Source organism: Rhipicephalus microplus, chromosome 7 (genome assembly GCF_043290135.1).
Source record: "Rhipicephalus microplus isolate Deutch F79 chromosome 7, USDA_Rmic, whole genome shotgun sequence".
Classification (NCBI taxonomy): Eukaryota; Metazoa; Arthropoda; class Arachnida; order Ixodida; family Ixodidae; genus Rhipicephalus; species Rhipicephalus microplus.
Window position 1 is genome coordinate 15,707,602 of NC_134706.1, and position 26,690 is coordinate 15,734,291.

General features: G+C 48.1%; 1 protein-coding gene across 1 annotated transcript in view; it reads left to right on the top strand.

The window, feature by feature from the left end:
* The window catches only part of LOC119179380 (uncharacterized), a 70,459-nt gene extending 48,203 nt beyond the window's left edge, over positions 1-22,256 (top strand). Inside the window, exons 3-5 of the mRNA XM_075868750.1 lie at positions 10,892-11,153; positions 15,428-15,616; positions 22,076-22,256. Coding sequence (XP_075724865.1) covers positions 10,892-11,153; positions 15,428-15,616; positions 22,076-22,168 — 544 coding nt within the window. The 3' untranslated portion in view covers positions 22,169-22,256. The remainder of the gene's footprint in view (positions 1-10,891; positions 11,154-15,427; positions 15,617-22,075) is intronic.
* The last annotated feature ends 4,434 nt before the right edge of the window (positions 22,257-26,690 follow it).

The following is a 26,690-nucleotide window of genomic DNA, read 5'->3' on the forward strand; positions in this document are numbered from 1 at the left end:
CACGCATAGAGCGGCGCTGCGAAAGAGCGGTTATAAAGGGAGGGGGTTGGCGGTGCGGCGAGGGTGTTGAGGCGACGATAAATGAGCACCGCCACTTTCCTATATCACGGGGCTTTCCTACACCGAAGAGGGGGGAGGGGAAGCAGAGGCTAAATTGGTAGCGCCATCTCCCAGGCTCCCATAGCGAAGCAGAACATTATTAGAGAGTTTTAGTACTGCGGAATGGTGCTACGTATGCATCACGCAAGCGCCTTGCGTTACGTGGCGTCGTTTGCCACTAATCGGCTTTTAGTACGCCGTAGTACCCGCGTACGTAACGAGCGTGAAGCGTGTTGCGCCATCTGGTAGATCAAAATAGAAGCACGTGTTGTTGACAGCCAATGTGAGCCAATCCAAGTGTTATAGCCAGATTATGGCCATATTTTAAGCCACACAGCCGGTCGGTGCTTGCCTTCGTTGCCGCCATTTTGCAAAACGAAGTCTCGCGCTGTCGCGAATTTGTTCGAGAGCGGCGCGATCACCTCATACGTACGCATGCACGCATCTCATGCGCGCGTACGTAGCAGCTGCGTACGTAACGCGATACGTGCGCGTTGCGGTCTGCGCATGCGCACTACGCAGAACATGGCGTCCTTACGTACGCAACGCCGCCACGTACGCAGCGTACGCAGTACTAAAACTCTGTATTGGGCAGCGGATAGTCCCGGCGTTCGCTCACCTGAAGTATTCTTGCGCCGTGACCCAGAGGTAGGTGACTAAAAAAAAAGTGGGTGACTAACGTAAAAGTGTATACGAGTAATGCTAGAACACGTTGGTGGGTTAGTCAATTTGCATCCTTGACGAGTGATGAGCCGCGACAGGCGAGGACGAGAATAAAAGCGACGAGGGCACAGCGCTATACTTTTAACTGATGTTTTATTTTCGCACGAACCGATAATGATGTATTCCGGGTGAGCGAAAACAAGAGAACGCGTATTCGTGACACGGATGTGTGCGAACCACTTCAACCAGCTATTCAGAGATGGCGCCACGTGTTGCGCAGCATATAGCGGTGCACCTGACCCACCTTCGCTCTTCAATAAAGGTCAGCCTGCATGCGTGCTGCCCATGAGCAGGGGTGCCTTGGCCACCACAGCAAACTGCTGAGATTTGTCTTGTCTTGTCTCCTAGGAGATCTTGGCTCATACCCACATGGGGGATTGGCCACACTGTACCTCATAATAGATCATTTTTTACAACGCTTGCTAAAAAAATAAAGAGAAATTAGATAGGAACAATAATAATGTTCCTTTGTAAAACGTGAGAAATTTCAGAAGAATGCGATAAACCATAATATATAAAATAAGTAAACAAAAATGAGGAAGGCGGAGAAAGAATTGGATATATCTGGCAGTGCTCTCCTTACGCAAGTTAGATACAGCAATTACATCAGCTGTCATAATAACAGATTCCCTATCTCTCTGTGCAGCACTTTCTGTTGGTGCTGATAATCACGTAACAAGGGCGTTCCGTGCACTAGTACCTGTGCATTTGAGAAAAGTGCGATTAGTTTGGGTGCCTGGACATAAAGGTTTGTTTTTGAATGAAATAGCCGATTCCTTAGCTAAGTCGTCAATCAGCGAACCAATCCTACCGCTCTGTCCATCATCCGCTTATGTGACTGCTGCTCGATTCCGCAGACGTACGCTTATGCAAGTCTTTAAAGGTTCAGCACTAACAAACTCTACAGAATATCGCCATTTATTATATCCCTGGCGAAGAGACTTTTGCCGCACTCGAAAACAAGAAGTAGCTATCACAAGGCTGCGTTGCCGGGTACCAAATCTAAATTTCTATAAACACAGGTCTGCTCAGGCACCTTCGCCACTGTGCGCATTCTGTGATGAACTGGAAACAATAGACCATTTCTTTTGGCCTGCAGGCGGTTTAACACATTACGAAAAACCCTATTAGAAATACCTTTGCGTGGCATTGGTATGGACTTATCTCTGCCTGTCATTTTGTCTTTTGGAGCTTCCATTTCTGGTTTCTGTAATGGCACAGTATGCGCGGCCGTCCGGGACTATATTGATGAAACTAATAGGTTGACTAATTAAAAAGTTTCATTATCTTAACATGTCCACATAATTATATACGTATAAAATCAGATTATTGCTCTATTCTAAGAATAAGTTTGTTTATGTAAATATTTCTATGCATTACATTAAGAACCACACTTGCCTATAGGCTATCGGTAATCTTTCTGTTATACCTCCATCATTCTAAATCTGAACAGTAAATTTTAAAGCCACTCGATTCTTGGCCAATCCCCCACAGTGGGTATGCACCACTAACAATAGGAGAACAACAACAACAACAACAACCACTGGCAGCGTATCCTTCCGGTTGCCTGAATGAATTTATGTAGCGCTGACAGAATAGCACTGCGGCCCACACCCAACTGACTGGCTCCAAACGATAATAGGGTGGATGTATTGACTGGCAATCCGAGCATACCAATCGGTCTTTCAAGAATTATTCGGCGCAGTGAGGCGAAGGGGCGGCATGTGAGAAGAAAGTGATCTATTGTTTTTGGTTCATTGCAAACTACACATAGGTTAGTTATTGAAAATCCTCATTTGTTGAGATAAAAAATTTAACAGAGGAACTCTACAGCGAAAGCTTGTGAGGGTCACCTCACATTGACGGGAAAGGCATTTTGCGGTGTTCCATGTGAATTGCAAGTGCCGAAATTCTTCAGATTGTAGAAGCGACGTTTCGATGATTTTTAAGATTAACAGGCGCGTTTGAGATTTGTTTTGATGTAAAGCTTTCGTCGTCCTTTCTTTAAAGGCCGACTCCGGTGATTTTTCGACCATGTCGAGGCAATCGTGTTTTCATGTTCCCGAGACACTCTTGTCACGAGCCCAGTCGCTGAAATGCCCAGGAAATCTCAAAATAATTTTCAGTAAGCAAAAAGGTTCAAAACCGAAACCGAAACTTCACCCAGATCCCTGTCTGCGTATGACGTACAGTTTGGTAAGAACCGGAGGCCGTATACTGGTTCCGCCTGCGCGTGGTATGAAAACTGGGAAAGCCAGACCAGCGAAGCGCCGGTCAAACAGCACAGAGGAAGGATGAAAGCTCTCCCGTGCCATAACCGTGTCAAACGCTGCCGCCGTAACCTTGTGGCCAGCACAATAAACGCTGTTAGCGGCCGAAATAGCCATTCCATCAGCTGCGTCACTTCCGTTGACATGCCAAACATGACGTCACACAGACAGTGTTGCCAATAATTCTGGCAAGTGGGGTGAGCTTTTCGGGGCAATCTTTAAAATTTATTTGCAAACGATCAGGGCATCACTCAAACCTGTGATTTCGCATAAAGGACTAAAATGTGCAAAGGAACATACCCGGCGAATTTCATTGAGATTTATTGACCTCGAAAAATCGCCGGGGTTGGCCTTTAAGTATACAAGCGCACCTTTCGTAACTCGGAACTCTGCATGGAGCTCTTCGAAGAGTACACAAGAAATGCAAAAGTAAAATATTGCAAAAGTAAAAGTAAAAGAAATGCAAAAGTAAAATATAGATTGCAAAAGGCAATCTTTGAAAAATTCATTTGCAAACAGTCAGTGCATCTCTCAAGCCTGCTGTTTAGCACGACTGACCTGAATATGCAAAGGAACGTACCCAGTGAATTTCATTGGGATACATTGACCTCGAAAAAATCGCCGGAGTTGGCCTTTAAACACGGACTGGGACGCAGCAAGCCATATATACCCGCTGCAGTTGGCGCCCAGCGTGGTGTCGTATTGCTGAACCGAGCGCGTGAACGGAGCACTGTCACGACTTAGCTAGAATCTTTAAGAGCAAACCTCATAAGCGCGAAAATGCACGCGACAGCGACGAGCAATGCTATGAGCGACGAAACAGGGCGTTCGCGCGACGTGTCGCGTGCTCGTTTTCGCGCGATCGCTCGGTTCTCCAGATTTGGAAACCGTCGCCCGGAAGTGCTGGGCTCAAGCAGCCAATAGAGAAAAACCGGAAAAGACAAAGACTACATAGGTGCACGTGACCCTGCCCGAGTCGCGTATGCGCAACAAGAAATGACGCAATGTGTATTACGCATGCGCATATAAAAAAAAGTGCTGCAAGGCACTCATAAACACTTTCCGTTCCACTACACAACAATATATTTTATTTTTAAATTGCATACCGCTCGCTACGCGGTTTTCTCGGGGCGAGTAGACGGCCTCATGCCAGCAACAGTGGAGTTCGCTCGCCGAAGCCGTCGCGTGAACGAGGTTTGCCTGCGCTAGCGACTGATCGCGCGAAGCCGATCTACGTCGCGTCGCTCGTCGCTGTCGCGTGCATTTTCGCGCTTATGAGGTTTGGCCCTTACCGCGACAAAACAAGATGGTGTAATTGTTTTTTTTTTTTTTTTGAGGATCCGTCGCGGAAGGTTGGTTTACGCACATTTCTTTATATATATATATATATATATATATATATATATATATATATATATATATATATATATATATATATATATATATATATATATATATATATATATTTATATATATATATATATTATTGCAATCTCGTGCGCCTCCGCAACGAGGAGGGACCACCGCGAGCAATGCTTTGTGGTTTTTTCGCCGGTATATACGTCGCGTCCGAAAGACCTCCTTTTATGCAGTGTTTGCATTCTCTTTTCGTCGCAGCAATAATACGAAATAAGCGTGAAACTTTGAAAATGTTTTCGTAGCAAAAACTAGGCTCATACAACGAGCAAACGATCTCTAATTGAGCTGACGGCTCAGCGTGCCAGCAGAAGACGCGCATATAGAGCATTTGTTACTGTGAAATTCGTCTCTGATCAAGTCGAGTCGAGTTTATTACATATTGCACATTCGGTTACATGGTTGGAATAGTACGGGAGGAGGTCCGAAATTTTCATGGAAACTGACAGGGGGACCTCCTATGGCGACATGAGTAGGGTAGTTACAAAAAAAAGGTGCAAATTTGTGAGCAAAGACTAATAAACCTAATTAATAGTAACAATACAATTAATACATAACATGATCGTAATGGTAGTAATAAAATTAGACATGAAAATTACCACTAGCAGGGGATAAAACTAGAACAAAGCAAAACTAAAGAAACTCCATTTAGTTGGCCCAACAGGCCTTAAAGTAAAAAAAAAACGTATGTGACTGCGATGCGCCGCTGTACAGGGAAGATATTAGTGGCGTTAATATTAAACGTATAATATTTTGAGCTCAAGGTCGAAAAACAGTTATTTCCCGAACTTCCGATTGCACGTGTCCTGTTCTGGCGATGTCGACGGGCTATTAGGGAGATTTAGAATGGCGTACCACGAACGAGCCCTTGCGGTGTGGTCGCTGCTACTGCGCACGCGTCGTAACGCGAGTCACCGTCCACGTTCGCGGCCCGCACGCAAAAAAAAAAAATCGAAATAGCGTGCGGCGATCATCGCGGGCCCGCAAAGTGCTGTGGGTATAGCTTCCGTGCATTTGGGTTTGCAGTCGGGGCGAAAGTCCCTAGACGTTTTCCCTAGGGGTAGCAAACGCCATTCTAAAAACTCGGATGGCGCCCGCAGTCCCTGCAAACGTTATTTTATAAAACTCCCTATTTTTACGAAACGGAAAATGTTCCGGGTGTATACGCTTCCGTTTGCCGGTAATCAATAGCTGTTTGAAACAGATGCATCGGCAGATCGTGACCGTCAATTAAACGGTTTCTTGTTGCCAACTGTGGCCAACTGGGGCTAGGGGCCTAGTCAGGCGACGTTAAATGTTGCTTTTTGTCATAGCCCCAGGGCAACCTCTCTTGTTGCTGAAAAAAAAATAAACGAAACAACTGCTCTCGTTTTCATGCCTCGAGCACTGTGCTATATTCTTCGTGCGTATCACTCGGGTGGTGCGGCAGTTTTCTAACGTGATTTCGGTTGTCAGCATCCCCTGGAGTGAAAACCGCGTGAATTCATGCCCCCCCCCCCCCCTGTTCTGTATTGCGCTTCTTTATTTCTGTCTCGTACGACGAACAAGTTGACGTGATTTGACGCGCGATTGCAGCAGGATGCTTTAAAGGAACACTAAAGGCAAATAACAAGTCGAAGTTCAGATTCTTGAAATAGCCGTCCGGAAACCTCGTAGTGCTACTTTTGTGCCAAGGATTTCTTGCTTTCAATAGGATTGCAGCCGCGCTCTTTCTTTGAAGAAAAATGAAGCCGCGCAAATGTTTATGACCTAGAAATAAAAGATCATTTTCGCCTTCACTCAGCATGGGGGGGGGGGGGGGTCGCGTAGAGTTCAAAATACGTCTCAGAGAAATACCGACACAGAAATTCCAAATTTTTGTTTCTTCATGTTACAATGTTTCTTCGTGTTTCTTCTGTTTTTTGAGTTGTTTCATTGATATCGTTTAGTTGTGAATCTTTACGAGAGTGACCTCTAATTCTTAAAATGTGTTATGTAAACTTCTTATGCTATTTATGTTTGAATTGTGTGTGTACAATTTCAGGTTGCTTGAAACCAATGTATTGAATATATATATTGTTTGTCAGTGCTGATGTCTAAGCTTTGCACTGTCACGGACTGCGGAGGGACAAGGGCCTTTGTCAGGCTGTTCGCCTTTAGCCCTTTGCCCCTGCAGTGAGCTCTGTATCCGGCTTACTGTAAATAAAAGTACTACTACTACTACTACTACTACTACTACAATAAGTAGCTAAGGACCCATTCATCTCGGCTGCAAACTCCCCCTTGCACACGATCGCTCTCAAGGTTGCTTCAGTTGTTTCCGAGCTGTCAGCGGCCGGGACTTGCGATACGTAAAGTATCCAGTTGCGCGCAATATGAAGGTTATCGCGCGAGCGTATAAGATCCGCAGGACGTCTCAGAGACCTATATAGCGGCACATTTTGGAACTGTGAAAAACCAAGACTGCGCAATCTTCTCTCTCTCTCTCCCATTGGCCGTTCCACGATACAGCAATCGCCCATGCAACGAACTTTACCTCTTTTCTTTCTATATTGATCCTTCCGTTCGTTGCAATTTAGTGAGTTCTTATACTCAGTGGGTGATTACAAAAATTGCTGGGAAAAATGTGTTAAAGCATGGTGCTTCGTACTGCTTATAGTTTCGTGGCTTTGGTTTCTTCAACCTCCTATGTAAGACGGGAGTGATCGCAGGAACAACAAAAAATAGTTAGCTATGAAGCTTGCGTGGTCAATATAAGCACCCTATCCGATCGAAAGAGCATTCTGTGACGCGGCGCTGTTGTATAGTTTCTTGGTCGATGCTGGTGCGATAACCTTCATATCGCACGCGTCTGCATACGCTGGCAGACCGTCGAACCGACACGAGAAACGGCATTAGGTCCCGAAGCGCGGCTTCGTCCTTGGCAACGGTGTATACGGCGCGACAATCGTTGAATCGGCCATACGTCCGATGCCCGATGAATCGAAGTGCTTCGCGCCGATTAATGCTTGAATCGTCCGTCCGTTTCTTGCGGCGCCATATAGATCACTGTGTACGAGTTCTCGAACAAAGCCTCCTTTATTTCTCTCCATGTCAGTGCAAACTCGAGCTTCTTAGCGGGAGCCCATCATAGACGATAGTTATAGCACGAGAACAAAACGACGACACAGAGACAAGGAGGACACGAAAGGCACTTCTTGTCTCTGTGTCGTCGTTTTGTTCTCGCGCTATAACTATCGTCATGCCATACCAACTAGCCCAAGCTGCCACACTCCCATCATAGAGTTTCCTAAAATTAACTAGTGGGGACTCTGGTGCTGCGATAGTTCAGCGACCATGGGAATAATTGGTAGTGCACACATTTGCCTAGTCTTCGTACTTGCGGGTGGCGAATCGTACTTGCGGCTTCGTTTATTGCTGCGTTTAGGTTTCGTTTTGAAAGAGAGATTCAACCCTTTTGAACTTCGGTACCCGATTCGGAAAGGTAAGTCAAAAAGAATAAGACGGTGAAGCCCAACAGCTGAACATTTACTAATATTTGTTTCGTGAGAAAACAGCTCCAAGCCACACGAACACACACGGAGCCAAAAGCAGGCCGGAAGTACGAATATTAGACAAATGTGTGTACTGCCTATCATTTCCATGATAGGCAGTACACACATTGCCGTGCGTTGTAGCTCCCACAGACACTATAGCGCCAAAGTTCCCTCTATAGTGTATATTAGGAAACTCTATGGAGCCCATCAGGGAGTGGCCGTAATGCGACGCCACGTGACGGGCAGTGCTGCTTGCGTCACTCGTGCTTCCGAGCGCTTGCGCACTGGAGATGCGATGGACGTGCTCCCCATTCCAATATCACACGTCTGTCAGGTTTGTTCCTCCGTGCTCCTTCTTTGATGTGGCTCGAAGCAATGCCGCCGCCGCATCACTGCGCTTCAGTACATGCAGTAAAGCGTTGCAGTGATGCTTGCCCATTGGTTGCCCGCATAGCACCGCGAACGGCGACACACCGCTCATCATGACCGCCATCATGACCGCCATCATGACCGCCATCATGAGCCATCGTGACCGCCAACATTGGGAACACGAGGAATTCCTGTATACCGAAACGATTCGCATATGCGGATCCGTACATACGGAATGATCGGACTATACGGAAAGCCTACGACGCGAAAACTGCATCTTACGGCTAGCCGTATATCGCACGGAAATATGCGGACATCGGCAGCTTACGGAAAGCGCCATATTGTGCGGAAAGATGCGGACATCCCCAGCCTATCGAAAGTGTCATACCGTGCGGAAATTTGCAGACAACAGCAGCTAACGGAAAACCGTATAATGCGGAAAGCATGCAGCTATCTGCCGCATCATACGAAAATCAGATGGACGTCCTATATAGATCTCGTGGAAAGCAAAATAAGAGGCAATTGGCCGCTCACGTTGTTTGTAAAGCTGTACTGTGTAGAAATCGTGGGAATATCTTTTTTTAATGTTGTACGAAGCTGAAATATGATTGATATATGCAAGACGCCGTCCCAAGCATCTGCACGCAACTGAATAAAAATATCACCTCATATATGAAGTAATATTTAGGTATCACGTATGATATCACATATATCACGACAGATATCATATATCTGTCGTGATGTACTCCATAGGGGGTTTCTCTCCCACATGGCCGCAAAGTACACGCGATGGCAAGGTGAAAGTAGGTACGGCTTATAGAGGGGAGGATGGTAAATGGCTGCTGGATCGGGCGCATATGGCTATAGCATTGGTGAAGTATATAAGTTCTCTCAAAGTTTCCACGTGTATACGTTTGGCGCGCGAAAAAAAAAAAAAGAAAACGGCATCGCCTTGCGAACGTGCAGCTTGAACTGTGCAATACCTGAACTTACCTTTTATTCAAAAAAGGCGATGGCAGATGCAGAGTACACTGCAGACTTCCGGATTGGGCCTTCCGCATTGTTGTAGGCCCGTGTGCTCAGATTTGGGTGCACGTTAAAGAACCCCAGGTGGTCAAAAATTTCCGGAGCCCTCCGCTACGGCGTCTCTCATAATTATATGGTGGTTTTGGGGCGTTAAACGCCACATACCTTCCGCATGTGCGATCTCTGTCTAATCAAATCGAAGACGTGGCTAAGGCATGACCCCTAAACGACGGTGGCGCCGCGAAACGGCAGCTTTCCGCGCCACATCAGGTTCCCCTTTAGCGTGTGACGGTGAAGTTTCGTTAGAGTGACCTAGCTAGAATACATTCTAGGTCATTCTGGGTGCCGTGCTATTTGTTAGTCACGAAACTATAGATTGACCTAGAATACATTCTAGGTCACTCTACACTGTCAAAATTTGGGCTTGTTCGTGCATTGTGACGACAGAAAATAGCGCAAAGAAACGGGGACACAAGACGAGGACACACGGCACAGGCGCTAACTTCCAACATAATGTTTATTACCACCGCACACTCGCCTATATCACCAAGAAAAATAACATCACATGACATGAATGATGCGCACAAAAAATTAATTTCTTAGAAAATACAATTCTTTATCACTGAGCGTAAGAGAGGGAGTGCTGACGCACTTGGACCCCGGTGAAGCGATGGCCTCAGCCTCAATAATCTCTCTAGTAAGCTTGTCAAACATTCTCTCGATAACTGTGCATGCATTGAATATCGGCGCGCAGCCGCAGGATTTACAATGTATGGCCAACCAACTTCCCTGGCCGTTTTAGGGGCGAAGCTCCTTAAGGCGTGGGCTGTGCGTCCCCTGTATGTAGCCACCTCTCGTTTAGTTCTTGCAGTGTCCACTAGATGGCGGTACCGTCTCCTGTATGTCGCCTCCTCTCGTTTAGTTCTTGCAGTGTTCACTAGATGGCGGCACCGTCTCCTGCATGTAGCCACCTCTCGTTTAGTTCTTTCAGTGCTCACTAGATGGCGGGACTTGTATCTGATGATGAAAAGATGCAAGATGTTATAAACTAGACGGCGGTACTTGTAGTTGATGATGAAAGATGCGAGATGTTATAAAATAGGAAAGATGTCACATATGGCACGTGTCATTGGTGGAAGGCAATCGTTCGATTTAGTGCGGCGACGTACGCTAGGGGGAGCATTGTAATAAAATCGAGTAGGCAAAATGTACGGAAGATTCATGGTTTACCAGGTTTTCCTCCAGAGCTTCGCCCACTCATCATCATTCACTTCGTGGATATGGCGGCACTTTTTTTTTCACATTATTACAATGTTCCCTTAATCGATCATTAAGACACGCCTGTGCCGTGCGTCCTCGTCTTGTGTCGCCCGTTTCTTTGCGCCATTTTCTGTCGTCATAGGTCACTCTAGTTTCGTGACTATGAATAGCACGGTTAAGGACTGCTGTACACGAGGGCCTTTTTTATTACAGCTTTGCAGATGAAAGCATCGGCGACGTCGAACTGGCTAACCCGGGCGTGCTGGCCCTGGCCGTACAGGCCGTGCAGCTGGACTCGCACAGCACCGGTCCCGGTCCCGCGTACGTGGTCGAGACGAAGCCGCCCAGATGCACCGACGAACCACCGCGGGCTCCGGCTGCGACCACGGTCGCCGCGATGCGCCTTCGCCACAACTCCCAGCTCATGACGATGCTGCTGACGGACGACAGCCGCATCCCAGGACCCTCTCTTGAGGTTGGCTTTGTGTCTGTGTGTGTGTGCGTTGATATATGGCGAGTGCATGGGCACGTACGCACGTACGTACGTAAGTACATACATACATACATACATACATACATACATACATACATACATACATACATACATACATACATACATACATACATACATACATACATACATACATACATACATACATACATACATACATACATACATACATACATACATACATACTGTGGGCATTTAGTATACCAATCTTCTTCATCTGTACATTATCATCATTATCATGTGTTGCTCATGCATACTCATCGTTAGAGAGTTTTAGTACTGCGGAATGGTGCTACGTACGCATCACGCAAGCGCCTTGCGTTACGTGGCGTCGTTTGCCACTAATCGGCTTTTAGTACGCCGTAGTACCCGCGTACGTAACGAGCGTGAAGCGTGTTGCGCCATCTGGTAGATCAAAATAGAAGCACGTGTTGTTGACAGCCAATGTGAGCCCATCCAAGTGTTATAGCCAGATTATGGCCATATTTTAAGCCACAGAGCCGGTCGGTGCTTGCCTTCGATGCCGCCATTTTGCAAAACGAAGTCTCGCGCTGTAGCGAACTTGTTCGAGAGCGGCGCGATCACCTCATAGTACGCACGCACGCATCTCATGCGTGCGTACGTAGCGACCGCGTACGTTACGCGATGCGTGCGCGTTGCGGTCTGCGCATGCGCACTACGCAGAACGTAGTGTCCTTACGTACGCAACGCCGCCACGTACGCAGCGTACGCAGTACTAAAACTCTCTGTTGTCACGTAGCGTCATGTTGTATCTCTATAGGTTCAGATACCTGTTCTTCCTATTTGATAACTACCTTGTTACTTTTATAGATATCCTTTAGAAGATTAGTTATTCCATCTTCCACATCTAGAGTGTGTCCAGTATTCCCCCACAAGTGTTCTTGAATCGCACTATCGTAAAAGCTTCTTGATATATAGAAATGCCAGGCGCAGGCGTCTGTGTTCGTTTTCCGCTGTTTCAGTACACTGCATCAATGAAAAACAGATTGTCCTCCAACTTCCTTCGTTTACGGAACCCATTTTTGTAGTTCTCCCAGCATCCCCCCCCCCCATTCTCCACCCATGTCTGTAGTCTTTCCTTTGCTATCTGCATCAGCAGCCTGTATACTACTGATGTCACTGTTATGGGACGGTAGTTGTTTATATCGGCTTTGTCCCCCTTTTCTTTGTAGATCATGCTTATCCTGCTTAGTTTACACCCATTGGGAGCTTCACTATCCATTATTGCTTTGCTCGCGGCCTCTCTTAATGTTTGCTTATAGTTTGGTCCTAGTTTCTTTATTAGCATGATTGGGATGCCGTCAGGGTCTGTTGATGTGCGATTAGGAACTCTTTTCTCTGCCCTGTCCCAGTCTCATTGTCCCAGTGGAGCCACTGAGCTAATTGGTCCATCCTCATCTGGTACGGTACATGCAGCGCTTTCTTGGTGCTTAAATTTTTCTGTCGTGAATGTTTTTATATATTCTATTGCCTCATCCCCTTCTAGTTCTGACCCCTTGAACTGTAGTTATGAACCTCTGTTTCATGCTTGTGTTATTACTCAGAGAATTGAGATGGTTCCGAAACTTTGTAGCTGCCTTTCTATCCTTTTTGTCTACTTGTGCCATCCATGGAGCCCCCTTTCTTCTAATATTTTCACTGATCAAATCGGACTCTTCGCTTCTGCAGCTCAAAAAGTTATCCCATTTTCTTTTGACATCATCTTCCGGTTCACCCCTCTTTTTAGCGTACCTGTTGTTCCATGGAGGCTCCCTGACGTCTTACTATGGCTCCCTTAACTTCCTCATCCGACCAGCTCTTGGGTTTGTGTCTGCTTTTCCCTGTTGATTTGACTCGTACCTTAGCAAGATCTAACTTGAACAATCGAGTTAGATTTGTGTATGTCTACTCTGTTTCAGTATCTTTGGTGATTATTTTCTCAATCTCTTTAGTTGCTGTTTCTGTTTGCCTTTCTGAATAAATATTACCGTGTGGTTGCTCGTAATGCCACCTTTCAAGTTTCATTTCTCTTCCAAAACTCAACTTGATACGTTTGTGATCATTACCTAAGCTTCGGGATCCATATTCATCAATGTTCATCACCCTTAGCCGATCATACATCTTATGAGACATTATTGCTTAGTCTATCGTTGACTGCAGCCTTCTCACCTCCCATGTTATCTGCCCTTCGCATTTCTCGGTGCTGTTGCAAATGATTAAATCATGCCTTTCACACATATCCATTAGCGTTCTTCCTGTTGGGTCAGTATATCCATCCGTATCTTCCATGTGCGCATTCATATCTCCTAATATAATTACCTCGGACTGTTCGCCTAGTTCGTCGATGTCATTTCCTGTGCACTGCACCATTTGTTGATTTTGCTCTCTGGCTTTTGCCCCTGTCCACAAGTATACAAAACCCAGGAGCGTCATTTGCCCTGCCACTTTCCCTTTTAGCCATAAATGTTCCTTGCACTCCTGCTTGACCCTGTGCCAGTCTGTACTTTCATGAATGAATGCCCCAATACCACCCCCCTTTTTGCTGCCTTCTGTTCGATTACAATATTCCCACGTGTAGTCCGGATTGTTAGGAGGTTGTTCCATGTCCCTAAGGTGTGTTTCTACATAACCATACACCATCGGCCTCTCCTCCCTTAGCTCTTCTTCTATCTCTTCCCACTTCAGCCTGTTCCTGCCACCCTGCATGTTAATATACCCTACGTCTGAATTGGCTCGTCCCTCGTGGCTACATCGATTTCGGCCCCTGACGCTACCCATCTTAGATACTGGTGCCACTTTGGAATCGTATTTGTCCATGCCACTTGTCAAAGAGTCTCCCTGGCTGTTTTCCTCGTTACTAGCTATCCTGCACCCCAAAGGGCCCGCGTGTGCCCCCAAAAAAAGCTACTGCGCGTCCTGCAAGTCGCCAACCTACCTCACGACCTAGCCGCTTATCGAAGTGAATTCTGTCTCGTTGAAAACCACCCCACCTATGCACCTCTCTGTTTATTTCCACCACCTCAAAGCCTTTCTCTCGACTCATCCGCCATATCTCTTGGTTTGCGTTGACAACCGCTTTTTGCAGGTTGCCGTCACACACCGGTACCTCCGGTATCGTGCATATCACTACCTGTACCCGAGGAGAAGTGGCGCGCATGTCATCGACCCCTTTAGCCAGTGTGGTCGCTAGTCCTGCCGTATCTCCGTTTGAGACATCGTTCGGATCGCCTGCAATTATCACGAGGGAATTAGTGGACAGTAGCGCCATCTGAGAGCGGCAACACAAAATACCAATAGCACGTTAATAGTCGGTTTTCTGATCAACAGGTGGATTCACAATCTGCACGCTCCCGACGTCTGGACTAATGGCGTGCCCGCATTTCAATGCATGGAGCCTACAGGGAGTTTCGCTACTTCGTCTACTCTACTCACAACGGCCGCTCACGAGTTCGGCTGACATCGTGCGTCGCAATTTCCGACAATCTCGAGCAGAACGCCATGACGTGGCGTTTTTTTTTTTTGTCTTTTGCGCCACTTGTGCGTTGGCAGCGACGATCTATCTTCGTGTTCGATTGGGGCATCAGGTAAGAACTCGGTGTTTCGTCTCGTCGAGGTCTGCGCGTCAAACGCTGTCGGCCGTGCACGAGCTTGTTGGTGTTAAATTTTTTTTGTAATCTGCAGACTTTGGCGGTGTTGGCCAATAGAAGGGTACATATCATCCATAGATTGGCCAGCAGCGTTGCCAGATATTATTGTTCGTATGGTAATTTCCTTCCTACCTGTAGGGTAGCTAATTGAACATAGTTAATCTCATCACCTTTCGTGCACTCTCTTCGAGCATGTTAAAGTCCCTCCCCCCCCCCCCCCTCACGCCTTCCCGGCTACACTCTAAAGAAATATCGAGTAAAAAAGGGTGTCTTTTTTGTCCCCCAACAATAATCGTCATCGGGCTTGCGGGCGCTTCCTTTCTTGAAAACTCGGCGCTGGCCACTCTCCTATCGAGAGTGCAATGTAACCCTGATAATGGACATGTCCATCGTGACCGGAAGGTACCGGGCGATAGCGCAAGGATGGAACGCAATATAGATGACGATTATTGTGGTGGGAAAAAAATGACACCCTTTCTACTCGCTCTTTTTTTTTATTTAGAGTGTAGGTCATAGTGCGTGCCTATACCTCTGCCGACGAAACTCGGGGGGCGTAGTAACACGACTGCTTGCTTGTTTCTCCGGACGCAGGACTGGTCAAAATCGTATCAAGTTCTGCTGACGAAGCGCACCATTCTCGAGGAGAGGGTTCGAGCCGCGGAGCAAGAGATTCGCGACATCCGGTCGCTGCACGAGGCTAAGCGGAGCCAGTTGCTGAAGGACGCGGAGAAGTTCCGCGCCGACCTGCTCAAGTGCGGCCAGGAAGAGCACCTGCGAAAGGTATACGCGCGCGCGTTACTTTCCCGTAAAAGGCCTGACCAAACGCACGCGTCGGAGCGCGTCGGCGCGCGGAATGTTGACGTGGTGGCGCAGCGCCCTTGTCCTTGTGAAGAGAGTAGTGGGCGCGCAGCACTGCGTCGCCACGCGCCCGCCCCTTCCCCGGAGAGGGCGCTGCGCCGCGTCGTAAAGCCCCACGCTGAAAGCGCTGCAACGGACCCGTGTGGTGAGGCCAAGGAGGATTTGAAAAATTGCTGGAGTGGAAATGATTGCGCAGAAGTGAAGCCGTTCCTCTGGAAGTATGGCGGTTGTGGCGGCCATCTTACTAGGGGCATGATAAAGGATCACCGTTGAGCGATTAAAAATGAAGCGTTTCCCTCGCACGCCCAACGAGTTTAATGTGGAAACTTTTTCGGGTCACATGGTGCTCCAAGTGCGTTTTACAGTTACTAGTTTTCCTTAGTGAGCTTGTAATTGGAGACGAAGTTCTTTGGGGATTCAGTTATCCATACTCGTTTCGGCGTGTTATTTCATCGGGGACAACTATCTTTTATTATAGAACTAACGTAGCATTTGCATAAAATATCAAAGCCACTTGATCTTTAAGTGGGCACTATCGGAAAAGAACATGTTTTCGCCATCTTGGCAGTGGCAAAAGGTGGCTTCACTTCTGCTGGCAAGGCATTGCGGGAGCTTCCACTCCAGGAATTTTTCTTTAATCCACCTTGGGTGAGGCCTTAAGACACGTGGGCGGTGCCATCTCGGGCTCTCGAGTCGACGTTTTTTCTAGTTTTTTTTAAATACCACGACGTGAAATAAGAAGGCCACGAAACATCGCATGCGCCAACCAAACTGCTTTCGTGTCGATGTGAATGCGTCTATCGTAACACTGTGTGTTTTATTGGTCGAAGGTGTAAAGAACACGAAGGTTAACAGCCCAGTGTGGCGGCTCTCGAATCCGTCCGTAAAATAGTCTATATCTCGGATGATTCAATGAATCAACGAACGAGGGCATGCTAGACAAGTGGCGGATTCAGAGGGTGAGGAGGGTATTACGGGTGATCACCTCCTCCCCCAAAGGCTGTGAGCTCTTCCCCTTTCCTCCCCATTTAATTTCTAACTTTTTGCTGTTCCGGTCCTCTGCGGGGCTGAATTCGCGATTGCGGCACGGTACCTGATGCGAGTTTGAGGTTCCGGTTCTGGAGGCATGCAGGCTGAGGTACCTGCAACTCCGGATTATCGTATTACGTGAACGAGAGAATGAACGAACCAATCTCGCGCAATGATCTAATCCGTCAAGAACGATGGGATATACGGGAATTAGTTGCGTACGCACTTCGAGAATTGTTTTCTCTCGTCCCGACAATCGTGCTGGCTGCTACACATAGAGGGGGATGGCTCGGGGGAAAGAAATTACGTCATCGCGCGTCATGAAACACAATCGCTTTAGGCCTGGCCACACGTGTGCGTTGCAGCTAGTCGGTGAGAGAGAGAGAGGCAGAGCGCCGGTACGCAAAGCTCAGCCCCTCCCCCATTTTTTTATACGAGGGCAGGCTTAATTTTGCGCAGCGCCGTTCACCGCCCTAGCGGAGAGAGGGCAAAGCTCCGGTCACTCGGACGGGTCGCGCTGGCTGGGTTTTCCCCACTTCACGCGCGGAAAACGTGTTCCTTAATCGGAGAGCTTATCTCGCATCATTTTGCACACTATCGGCAACGCTCCTTCGTCATTCTGGAAAGCAGCACTGCACTGCATTGCGAACTGCTACAAAAGTTTAAACATGACGAAGACCTGCTGAACTCCGCCCGTCAAGTTCTATACCGTTTCCAATGCAAGCAGTGCGAGGAGCAAATGCGTCAAAAGTGGATTATGACAGTTCGCCGATACTCCGCGTTCTCGTTACTTTGAAAAATTTTTTGTCGTGCACAGTACTACAAACTATTAATAACTTAAAAAAACGCGATGGCAGGACTCATAAATAAATGAAAAAGTGTTTAGTAAACTGAAACTACAGCAAATAGACAAACGCTGTTACATTACGCGATGGGGCTCTGGCTTTCCGAGACAACCATTGTTAGTGTGAAAGCGGTGGACCTTGCTAGCTTAATACACTTAAAATACCGTACTGTGAACCCTGCAAGTGTTTTATTCAACTGATGGCTGCAGCCTTCTCGTCGCCGCTCAGTGTAAACAGATTCACTGTGCCGCGAGTTTGCGGTGAGCGTTTACACGTGCAGGTCTTGCAAGCAACACCCACCAACAAGTTAGCATGATGAGGTGTCGTGCTGCTAGAATCTAAGTCATGAGTTCGAATCCCGCATGCGCCAACTGAATTTCCACAGGAGATAAACGCAGTAACAGTGCGCTCAGGTTTTCGTGCAACAATGACAGATGGGGCGGGTTGATGTTATCGGGGGCAAATCTTGGCGTAACCAAAAAAAAAAAAACATGCTCGCTGACCCGCAGGGCGCGGGTTCGAATCCCGGCTGCAGCGGCTGCATTTCCGATGGAGGCGGAAATGTTGTAGGCCCGTGTGTTCAGATTTGGGTGCACGTTAAAGAACCCCAGGTGGTCTAAATTTCCGGAGCCCTCCACTACGGCGTCTCTCATAATCATATAGTGGTTTTGGGACGTTAAACCCCACATATCAATCAATCAATCAAAAATATGCTCGATCCTGGTGGGTTATATTTGGATATGACGATGACCGAGAGAGCTATCGAAACAACCTACAACCTAATCGGCATTCGAATCAGCGAGCACGCTGCGCGTGATGAGGCGCAGATATTATCCGAAATGAAACATGCGCTGCAAGGCATTGTCGAAGTGAACATAGAATACCTTTTTTTTTTGTGCGCATCATTATACTTTGAAAGCAGCTGCGAAAACTCAAAGGTGTCGTTGAACTTACGATACGACCTTGTTAACAGTCGATGAAAACCTAGGCAAAAAATGAAAACTCTTATGAAACTGAACACACTGCATTGAAATGGTGCCAGGGTCACGTTAAAGAACCCCAGGTGGTCAAAATTTCCGGAGCCCTCCACTACGGCGTCTCTCATAATTAAATGGTGGTTTTGGGACGTTAAACCCCGCAAATCAATCAATCAATCGAAATGGTGCCAGGGAATGAGCAGTGCAGACGTAAGTTTAGTCTGTTCACAGTGCAGCTCCTAATAAATTGATATCCGCGCGACAAGCTTGTCATTCGAGCCATAGAAATCCGAACGCTATATACAAACATCTCCGAGAAGACACGAATGCCGCAGCAAAGGCGCATTTTACCGCCCGTTAACATACATAAGGAATTCGTGCCGTCACCTCACAGAAACGCAGCTGTTCACCATCGACGTTCACCTATAGCACTCGCTCAAAGACATCGTCTGTTTGACTTGCTTGGTCCCGCAAAGGTTGTCAATGAACCGCTCTCGGTTCCGATAAGATTCACACCATGCAAACGTTTTCATAATCCTTTTAAACCTCCGGAGCGACGATAGTTATAGCGCGAGAACAAAACGACGACACAGAGACAAGAAGGACACGAAAGACACGATAGTTATAGCGCGAGAACAAAACGACGACACAGAGACAAGGGGGACACGAAAGACACGTCGTCGTTTTGTTCTCGCGCTATAACTATCGTCATGCCATACCAACTAGCCCAAGCTGCCACACTTCGGAGCGAGTCACAGGTGACGCTGCACGTGGAGGGCGACCAGATAATAGCGCGTGGCAGAAGGCGGGAGCAGGGTACCAAGCGACCATGCAGATTTGGCTAAAAAGGCACGGCGAAACGCGCGCGGCGCAGCGCCCCCTGGCCGAGGTTGAGAGCCCAGGCATACGCAGCGCCGCGCCAAAAAAAAAAAAAAAAAAGCCGTGCGCGGACGGGCTGCAACGCCCACCTGTGGTCAGGCCTTTACTCAAGCTGCGATTCCTGAGCGCGCTATAGTGTTGCTATAGTGTGCAATTTTCGCGCACCACATATACTACAGATCGCGGCGCCGGCACGTATACCGACACTGCGGAACGAAAGGCGCAATATGATGCCTATATTCCACTACTAAGTTTGCGTCAGCCGTCAATCAATAGCAGCATGCAATCCGCTGTTTCACGAAATGCGTGCTCGCACCGGTCTCCGAAGTGAGAGGACTGTATACGAAGAGAGGGCACTCGAGAGAGTAAAGGCAACTTCGCTTGTAAACTCGGTGATGTTCCGTACTATACGTCGGAAAATTCCCATTCGGTGAAATGAGAATTTCCTATTTCGGGGTTTTTTACTTGAGAACGTTGACGAAATTCCCAGCATATTTACCTGCCCAATAGTACTAATTTCCGCCCCCCCCCGATCCACGCACACACATACTATAAATACACAAGTCTGACGTACTGACGACATTTGAAATCGTGACCGACCCCTGCACTGCCGCACAACAAAAGCATGACTCTATTAATTCATATACTGTTAGTACACAGAACATTGTGGGCAACCAGTAGTGAACTAGAATTCGCTTCGCGTAAATATCAGAAACAAATATAGAGGGCTATGCTTGCGTGGTGCATGCGCCAGAACCCATTACGGCAGATGAAGGCGCACTGTGACTGCTAATTTTCGGTCGTCATATAGAATTTACCGATTCCAGTGGAATTCCCGGCAATATCACGAACATTTCCCTTTGGCTCGAAATGACAGCCGAAAAGGCACCGAAAACGGGAAAATCCCCTGCACGGAACATCACTGCGTAAACTCTATACTTTTCACACAATTTATAACGTAACCACTAGCAGTGCGGGATCGATTACAATGCAGCGTTTTTTTTTTTTCGACTCAAGTTTATCTCATAGAGCGCCTGTGTATGCGCGTTCCGCTTATTGATTGTGTAGGTCCCCTATAGACGAAATAACGCAGTGGCGTACAAAACTGGCCGAGTTGGTTTAGCTCCAGGGTGTAAAATGCAGCGCATGAAGACGACACGCAAAAGAAGGAGGACGCGGGATGAGTGCTTGTCCCGCATCATTCTTTTGTGTGCCGTCTTTATGCGCTGCATTTCACTCCATCAAATAACGGTTGCAATGTGGCTGCCGGGAAATTCTCAGACGGCAGGGAGTGAGAGCGCTTCTCAGTAACACCCTCTACCTCCTTGGAGACGTCATCATCACACTTCGACAGGCGCCGTGGAAGCGTCATCAGAAATTTCCATTGCTGCGCGCTTGGCCTGTGTGTGTATACCGTACAGTGCATAGCGAATTCATTCGTCCCATGTGCTGCCTCGCGTTTCCCAAAAGCGCCGACGAAGCAGATCCGTCATAGTGTTATGACGTATATTCGCTTAGGGAGGAGGACATGAAGAGACGTTAGCTAGTCTAGAGAGTGTTGTCGGCGGTCCTGCCGCCGAGGACGGGCCCCTTGCCACCCCTACCCTTGCTTCTGGACTGCTGCTTCTGTTGATGACGACCGTTCCACTGCTCACTTAATCTTTCCTCTTCTTTCCACCTTTCTCCCTTTTTCCTTCCCCACAGGCACTGCGCCGTGATCCCGACCGGGTTGCAGAAATTAGGTGCTTTTCTCATCTTCTAACTCCGACCTTGTCGGCGGAGGTGTCGACGACGGGGGAGCCATTGTGTTATACGAAGGAGGAGGACGAGATGTGGAGCGAACGATTGGGAAACGGTAGAAGGATAAAAAGAAAACGAGTCGGGAGTAGCAACGCGACAGGGACTACTGATAAAAAAAAATAGGGTCTGGCCACAGGTATAAGGACGCCAGGCCTCGCGCCCTTTTGGGGGGGGGGGGGGGACAGGACACGTGCTACGCGAAGGTGCGTGCCCTCTCTCCCTCTCCTTATAGAAAGAGAGAGCACTCTCTCCTTATGGAGAGAGAAAGAGGGCCTTTAGGAGAGAGAGGGCGTTTTGGAGAGAGAGAAAGAGAGAGAGAGAGAGAAGGCGCGCGGACGAAGCTGTGCGTCTCTCTCTCTCTCTCCTTAGGGAAAGAGCGCGATGCCACGTCACAGAAGGTCACAGGCTGCGACGCGGACGTGCAGTCAGGCCTTTATAGATGGCGCGACGTTGCAGCGTTTTTGTTGTTATTATTTTTTGCGGTAAACGATTTGCACGCTGAGAAGCGGAGCGGGCTTATATGGATGTCATGCCGCGCTGCGGCGGGTGTGTACGCAGTGCGCGCATGCGCAAAAAAAGCACCGCACGCGCCCGCACACAACCCGCTGTCACTTCTCCCATATGTTTTAGGATGTGTTGCGTGTATGTGACTTCATATTTCGCAATCGAAACATTTCATTATAATTGGTTATCGGCGTTTGTTTGTTTTTTCGCGTTATCATTGCCTGATTACACTCTGACCTGCAAGCTTTCGGTTGCACCGAGGAAAATGGGTTAGTAAATATTGGTTCTGGCTGCCTGTATAACACTTCAATTCTTATTTCTTCCATTTATTTTTTTCCTATTTTCAGGTTGCTCCTACCATGAAGGTGCATGGTGGAGTCGGACAATCGCCCATGCCGAGCAACTGCAAGGCGGCCTTCCGCGTCAAGTGCGTCCCTTAGTTTGGACGTTGCGTGTGCCATGTGTGCGGAGCCTTGTTTATCGCTATCGCTTCGATTAATCGAGAAATAAAGTTGCACGCAAGTTAAATGCTTCGGGCGTGCATTCGCATCGGCTGCGGTGCTGCACGTGACGTGGCCACCGCCACTCCGGCAGGAGGTACCCCCCGAGATGGGCGCCGCTCGGTACCCATTTTTGGGTACCTGCTGTCGCCACGCACTATACAGCGCGTTCTGCCAACACGTTTGTCAAATCGGGGCTTTTCGGTAGAGCGGTTCCCATCTTTGGGTACCTGCTGTCGCCACGCAGCGTTCTGCCAACACGTTTGTCAAATCGGAGCTTTTCGGTAGTTTTAGAGACTGTCCTGGAGCAACGCAGATCGACTGCCAGCTGGGAGCGACGTATGTCGTCGTACTGCAGTGAATCTGACTGGATCGGCGCGCATCCGACACGAATAATAGGCGCGAATGTGCGACGGCATCTATCCGGACGTGCCACCATGCACCGCAAGCCGACGGCCGCCGCCAGCACGCTGCCCGGAGTATACCGCACGGGGACATCGTGAACTATACTCATAGTGAACACTCTTTAGGCTTCGCGACTCTTCAGGAACTGTGAAAGCCTTCACTCCCTCGAATGAATGAATGCAACAACTTTTACTGTGAAATCGAGCAAGTTGCTGGTCCGGGCTGGCAGACCGCTCGGATGGAGTATGGAAGACTCCCAATGGCCTCCCCGGCCTGGTGGATAGCCCAGGTTTGTTCTTGTAGTTCGGAGCTGAGCCATCGCTCTTGGAGAGGTTCTGGGGAGTCTGTTCACTTCTCGGGACACCTCCAGAGCATGCATGTGGCTTAGGGATGTCGCTTGTACTTTACAGGCTTTTACATATCGAGTCTGCAGTAAATTGCTGGAACGTGACATTCTGTGTAACTGAGCAGGGCTGGGAAAAAGAATGAGTTTGCGATTTGCGCCGGTCTGTCGCCTGTTTTCGATCTAATTTTGGGTGAGGTGTAGGGAAAATGCGCCTCTAGTCACGATGATGCTTGGTATGTTCTGCGTAGCTGGAAATTTAGTCTTTCAGTGCGGGTTCGATTTCGGCAGCAGCATCGCCCGACGAGGGGCTGCGCGGTGGGTTAAAACTCGCGACAGCGCATGCAACGTTTTGTTCGGTTTGTTGGTGGCCGCGTTTGTGTGCGCCGGGAACCAGATTAGATATTTGCGTTCCTCCGAACCCGCCAGTTCTCGGTTCCTCGCTAGAATTTTTAGGTCACTTTGCGAAATGCGTCCGCCCGCAAAATTCCCGATTGCGACCTGTGAGTCGCCACAGAATGAAGTTATGTTTTGTGGAAGTGAGAGCCATGGCGAGGCACACAGTTATTTCACGAGCAGCTGGGTCAAGAACGTACATCAACGAAGCGGCTCCAGGAAAAATACGTAGTCCTGCTCGGTGAGGTAAGCGCACAGACGTTGCATGACCATGCCGCGAGATTGCTGGACGCTTCAGGATGTTCATGTTGCTGCCTGTGCTGGATCGCGGATTTCGAACCGTGGTTCCGGCGACCGCATTTCGACGGGGCGGAAACACGAAAAATCACAGCATATCCACTGAGTGAATGATGATTGGTGGGGCGCAGCGTTCGTCAGTCTGTCTGTCTGTCCATTCGTTCTTGCGTCCGCCTATCTGTGTGATCCTTGGTGCATGCGTCCGTTTGTTCATTCGTCTGTCTGTCCGTCCATCTCTTTTTGCGGCCACCCCTCTGTCTGTCCATCCGTCCGTGCGCCCCTCTGTCTGTCCGTCCGTGCGTGTGTCAGTCCGTTCGTCCGTCCATATGTCAAGAGAAAACTCCAAGCACAGCCACCTTGCATCTTTTCATCATGTATTCATCATATACAAGTGCCCCCATCCAGCAGACATTGTAAGGACCGCTATTTCGGGTATGTGCCACTGGTGGTTACGTACTACGAGGGACGCACAAGCCACGCCATAAGGAGCTTCGCCCCTAAAATGCTGCAATGCTCGAATTTTGAGTGCGCGCTAAGAAAGGTCGTCCGTGACCCTGTCTGTGTTTTTCACTATATTACCAGCACCAGAAGCGGTGTGCTCGTACTTTATAAGCTGGTGTAGCCCTGTTTAGTGCAATGTAGACCAGCTTCAGCGGATGCCGCTTAAAGACCAAACCCTATAACCGCGAAAATGCTTGTGACAGCGACGGGTGACGTAGATTGCCTTCGCGCGAACAGTCGCTTGCGCAGGCAAACCTCATTCGCACGACGGCTTCGGCGAGCGAACTCCACCGTTGCTTGCATGAGGCCGTGTACTCGTACCAAGAAAATCGCGTAGTGAGCGGTATGCAATAAAAAAATGAAATCTGATGTTGTCGGAGAGTGTTTATTGATGTTGTCGGAAAGTGTTACAACGGAGAGTGTTTATTGTTGCCTTCACTGCTGAAACGATCCGTATGAGATGTCCAATAATTCCGTATGTTTCCGCAAGATTCTTACGGAAATATATGGAAAATATATGTGAAACATATTGTAGTCTTACGGAAACATACGGAATTATTGGACATCGCATACGGAACGTTTCAGTAGGAACGATCATAAACATTACGTTATTTCTTCGTTGTGCCCGCGTGACTCAGGCGGAGAGGAGCATGAAAAAAAGGTGGTGGTTTCGTTCATGGCACATTGAGAGAACTGGCAGTACGTCAGTCATGTACACCTGGTTCCGGCATTTTTAGCGCAGCACTTCCGGGTGATGGGCGACGGTTTTTAAATCTGGCAAACCGAGCGATCGCACGAAAACTATACCACGCGATACGTCGCGCGAACGCCCTGTTTTTGTCGCTCATATAGCATCGCTCGTCGCTGTCGCGTGCATTTTCGCGTTCACGGGGTTTGGCCTTAACTACGATTCACGTCAAAGGGACCGACTACCGTCCTTCGCTGATTGCCTGTTTTGTGTCTCAATGAAAAAAGGCGTACGATCTGAACTGTGTAACCTCAATGTGGTTTCTCTGGAAAGTGCGTAGACATTTTCGAAACAGAGCTTTGCGATCGACGTTCGGTCTCCTTCCATCGGTGCGACGAATGCCCACAACACTGGTTGGTCGAGGCGATGGCATGCAGTTGTACTGCTGGTGAAAGTCGAAGGCTAAAGCTGCGTGTGGTTTCGTACAGGTTTCATCAAGTTTTATTTATTGTAAAATGAGTACCTTAGTGGTCGTTTTTGGCAGGCACACTTTTGTTGTTCTTGTGGACGGTGGCGGACGCCATGCTTGCTTTTCTCCGCCGTTTGTAGGCAGGCATGCGGGCAAATGAACACACCGCCGACAGTGCCGCCAGACGTCTCTTTGAACGCCGAAAAAAAAAAGCAAAAAAGTTAATCTCTGGCGCAGCCTAAACTTGCTTCAAGTGCGTAAAACACAATTTCAGGTTATACATTATAAGGTACAGTGTGGCCAATCCCCCTTGTGGGTATGAGCCAAGATCTTTTAGGCGACAAGACAAGACGTGTTTGTTTTTATGCAAAATGAGTCTACCTGCCAGGATTTCTTGTCCTACCTGTAGATTGGCAACATCGCTGTGGGGTGACGCTAGCGGTCAATCTTGGTTTAATTTCAACATAAAGTTAAAATTATAATTTATTCTTTTAAAGAAAAAAAAGCCTGCTCGTTGCTGCAGATGTCATGAACCATCTTGTCATTTGCGTCACAATCAGAAAAAAGTTTTTCTCAGCGGTAGACAGTCCATTTAGCGTGACGTGATCCCTAGCTGTATCACATTTTATGCAATTTTCATAAAATTCGATAGCCAGAACGGCTACCACAATTGACGTTTCGTCAACTTTACGCCAGCGCATGGTCCTTTTCCGAAGCAGTTCCATGAACCGGGCGGCTGGATCTTTTACTTGTCTTGTCGCCTAGGAGATCTTGGCTCATACCCACATGGGGGATTGGCGTGGGGGATTTACTTAAAGATCCTGCCGGCCGGTTCTTGGCCGATCCTCTTTTGTGGGTGTGCGCCAGAGTAACAAGGATCATCATCATCAGTTCCGAGACCTGGACTGGTTCTGTGGTATACTTGACTGCTACGCAGAATGCTTGGGTTTGACTTTTTGACCCTGACACGTATTCTGCATTCGTCGGGTAAACGCTGCTGATGTCTGTACTAATGTTCTCGCTGTTTCCGTATAGCTATTAACTGTCAATCATCTGGGATGCGTACCCACGCCCCGTGGTTTACGGGTATGGGCTACATCTGTCTGAAGGCATGGGTCTATTGACGTACCCGACGGGATCTTCACGTTATTCGGGTCGAGACCAGTTAGACATAATCGTAAAACAATCTTACCCTCCCAACTAATCTTGATTGATATATGGGGTTTAACGTCCCAAAATTACCACACGATTATGAGAGACGCCGTAGGGAAGGGCTTCGGAAATTTTCGACCACCTAGGGTTCTTTAACGTGCACACAAGTCTAAGCACACGGGCCTACAGTGTTTTCGCCTCCATCGAAAAT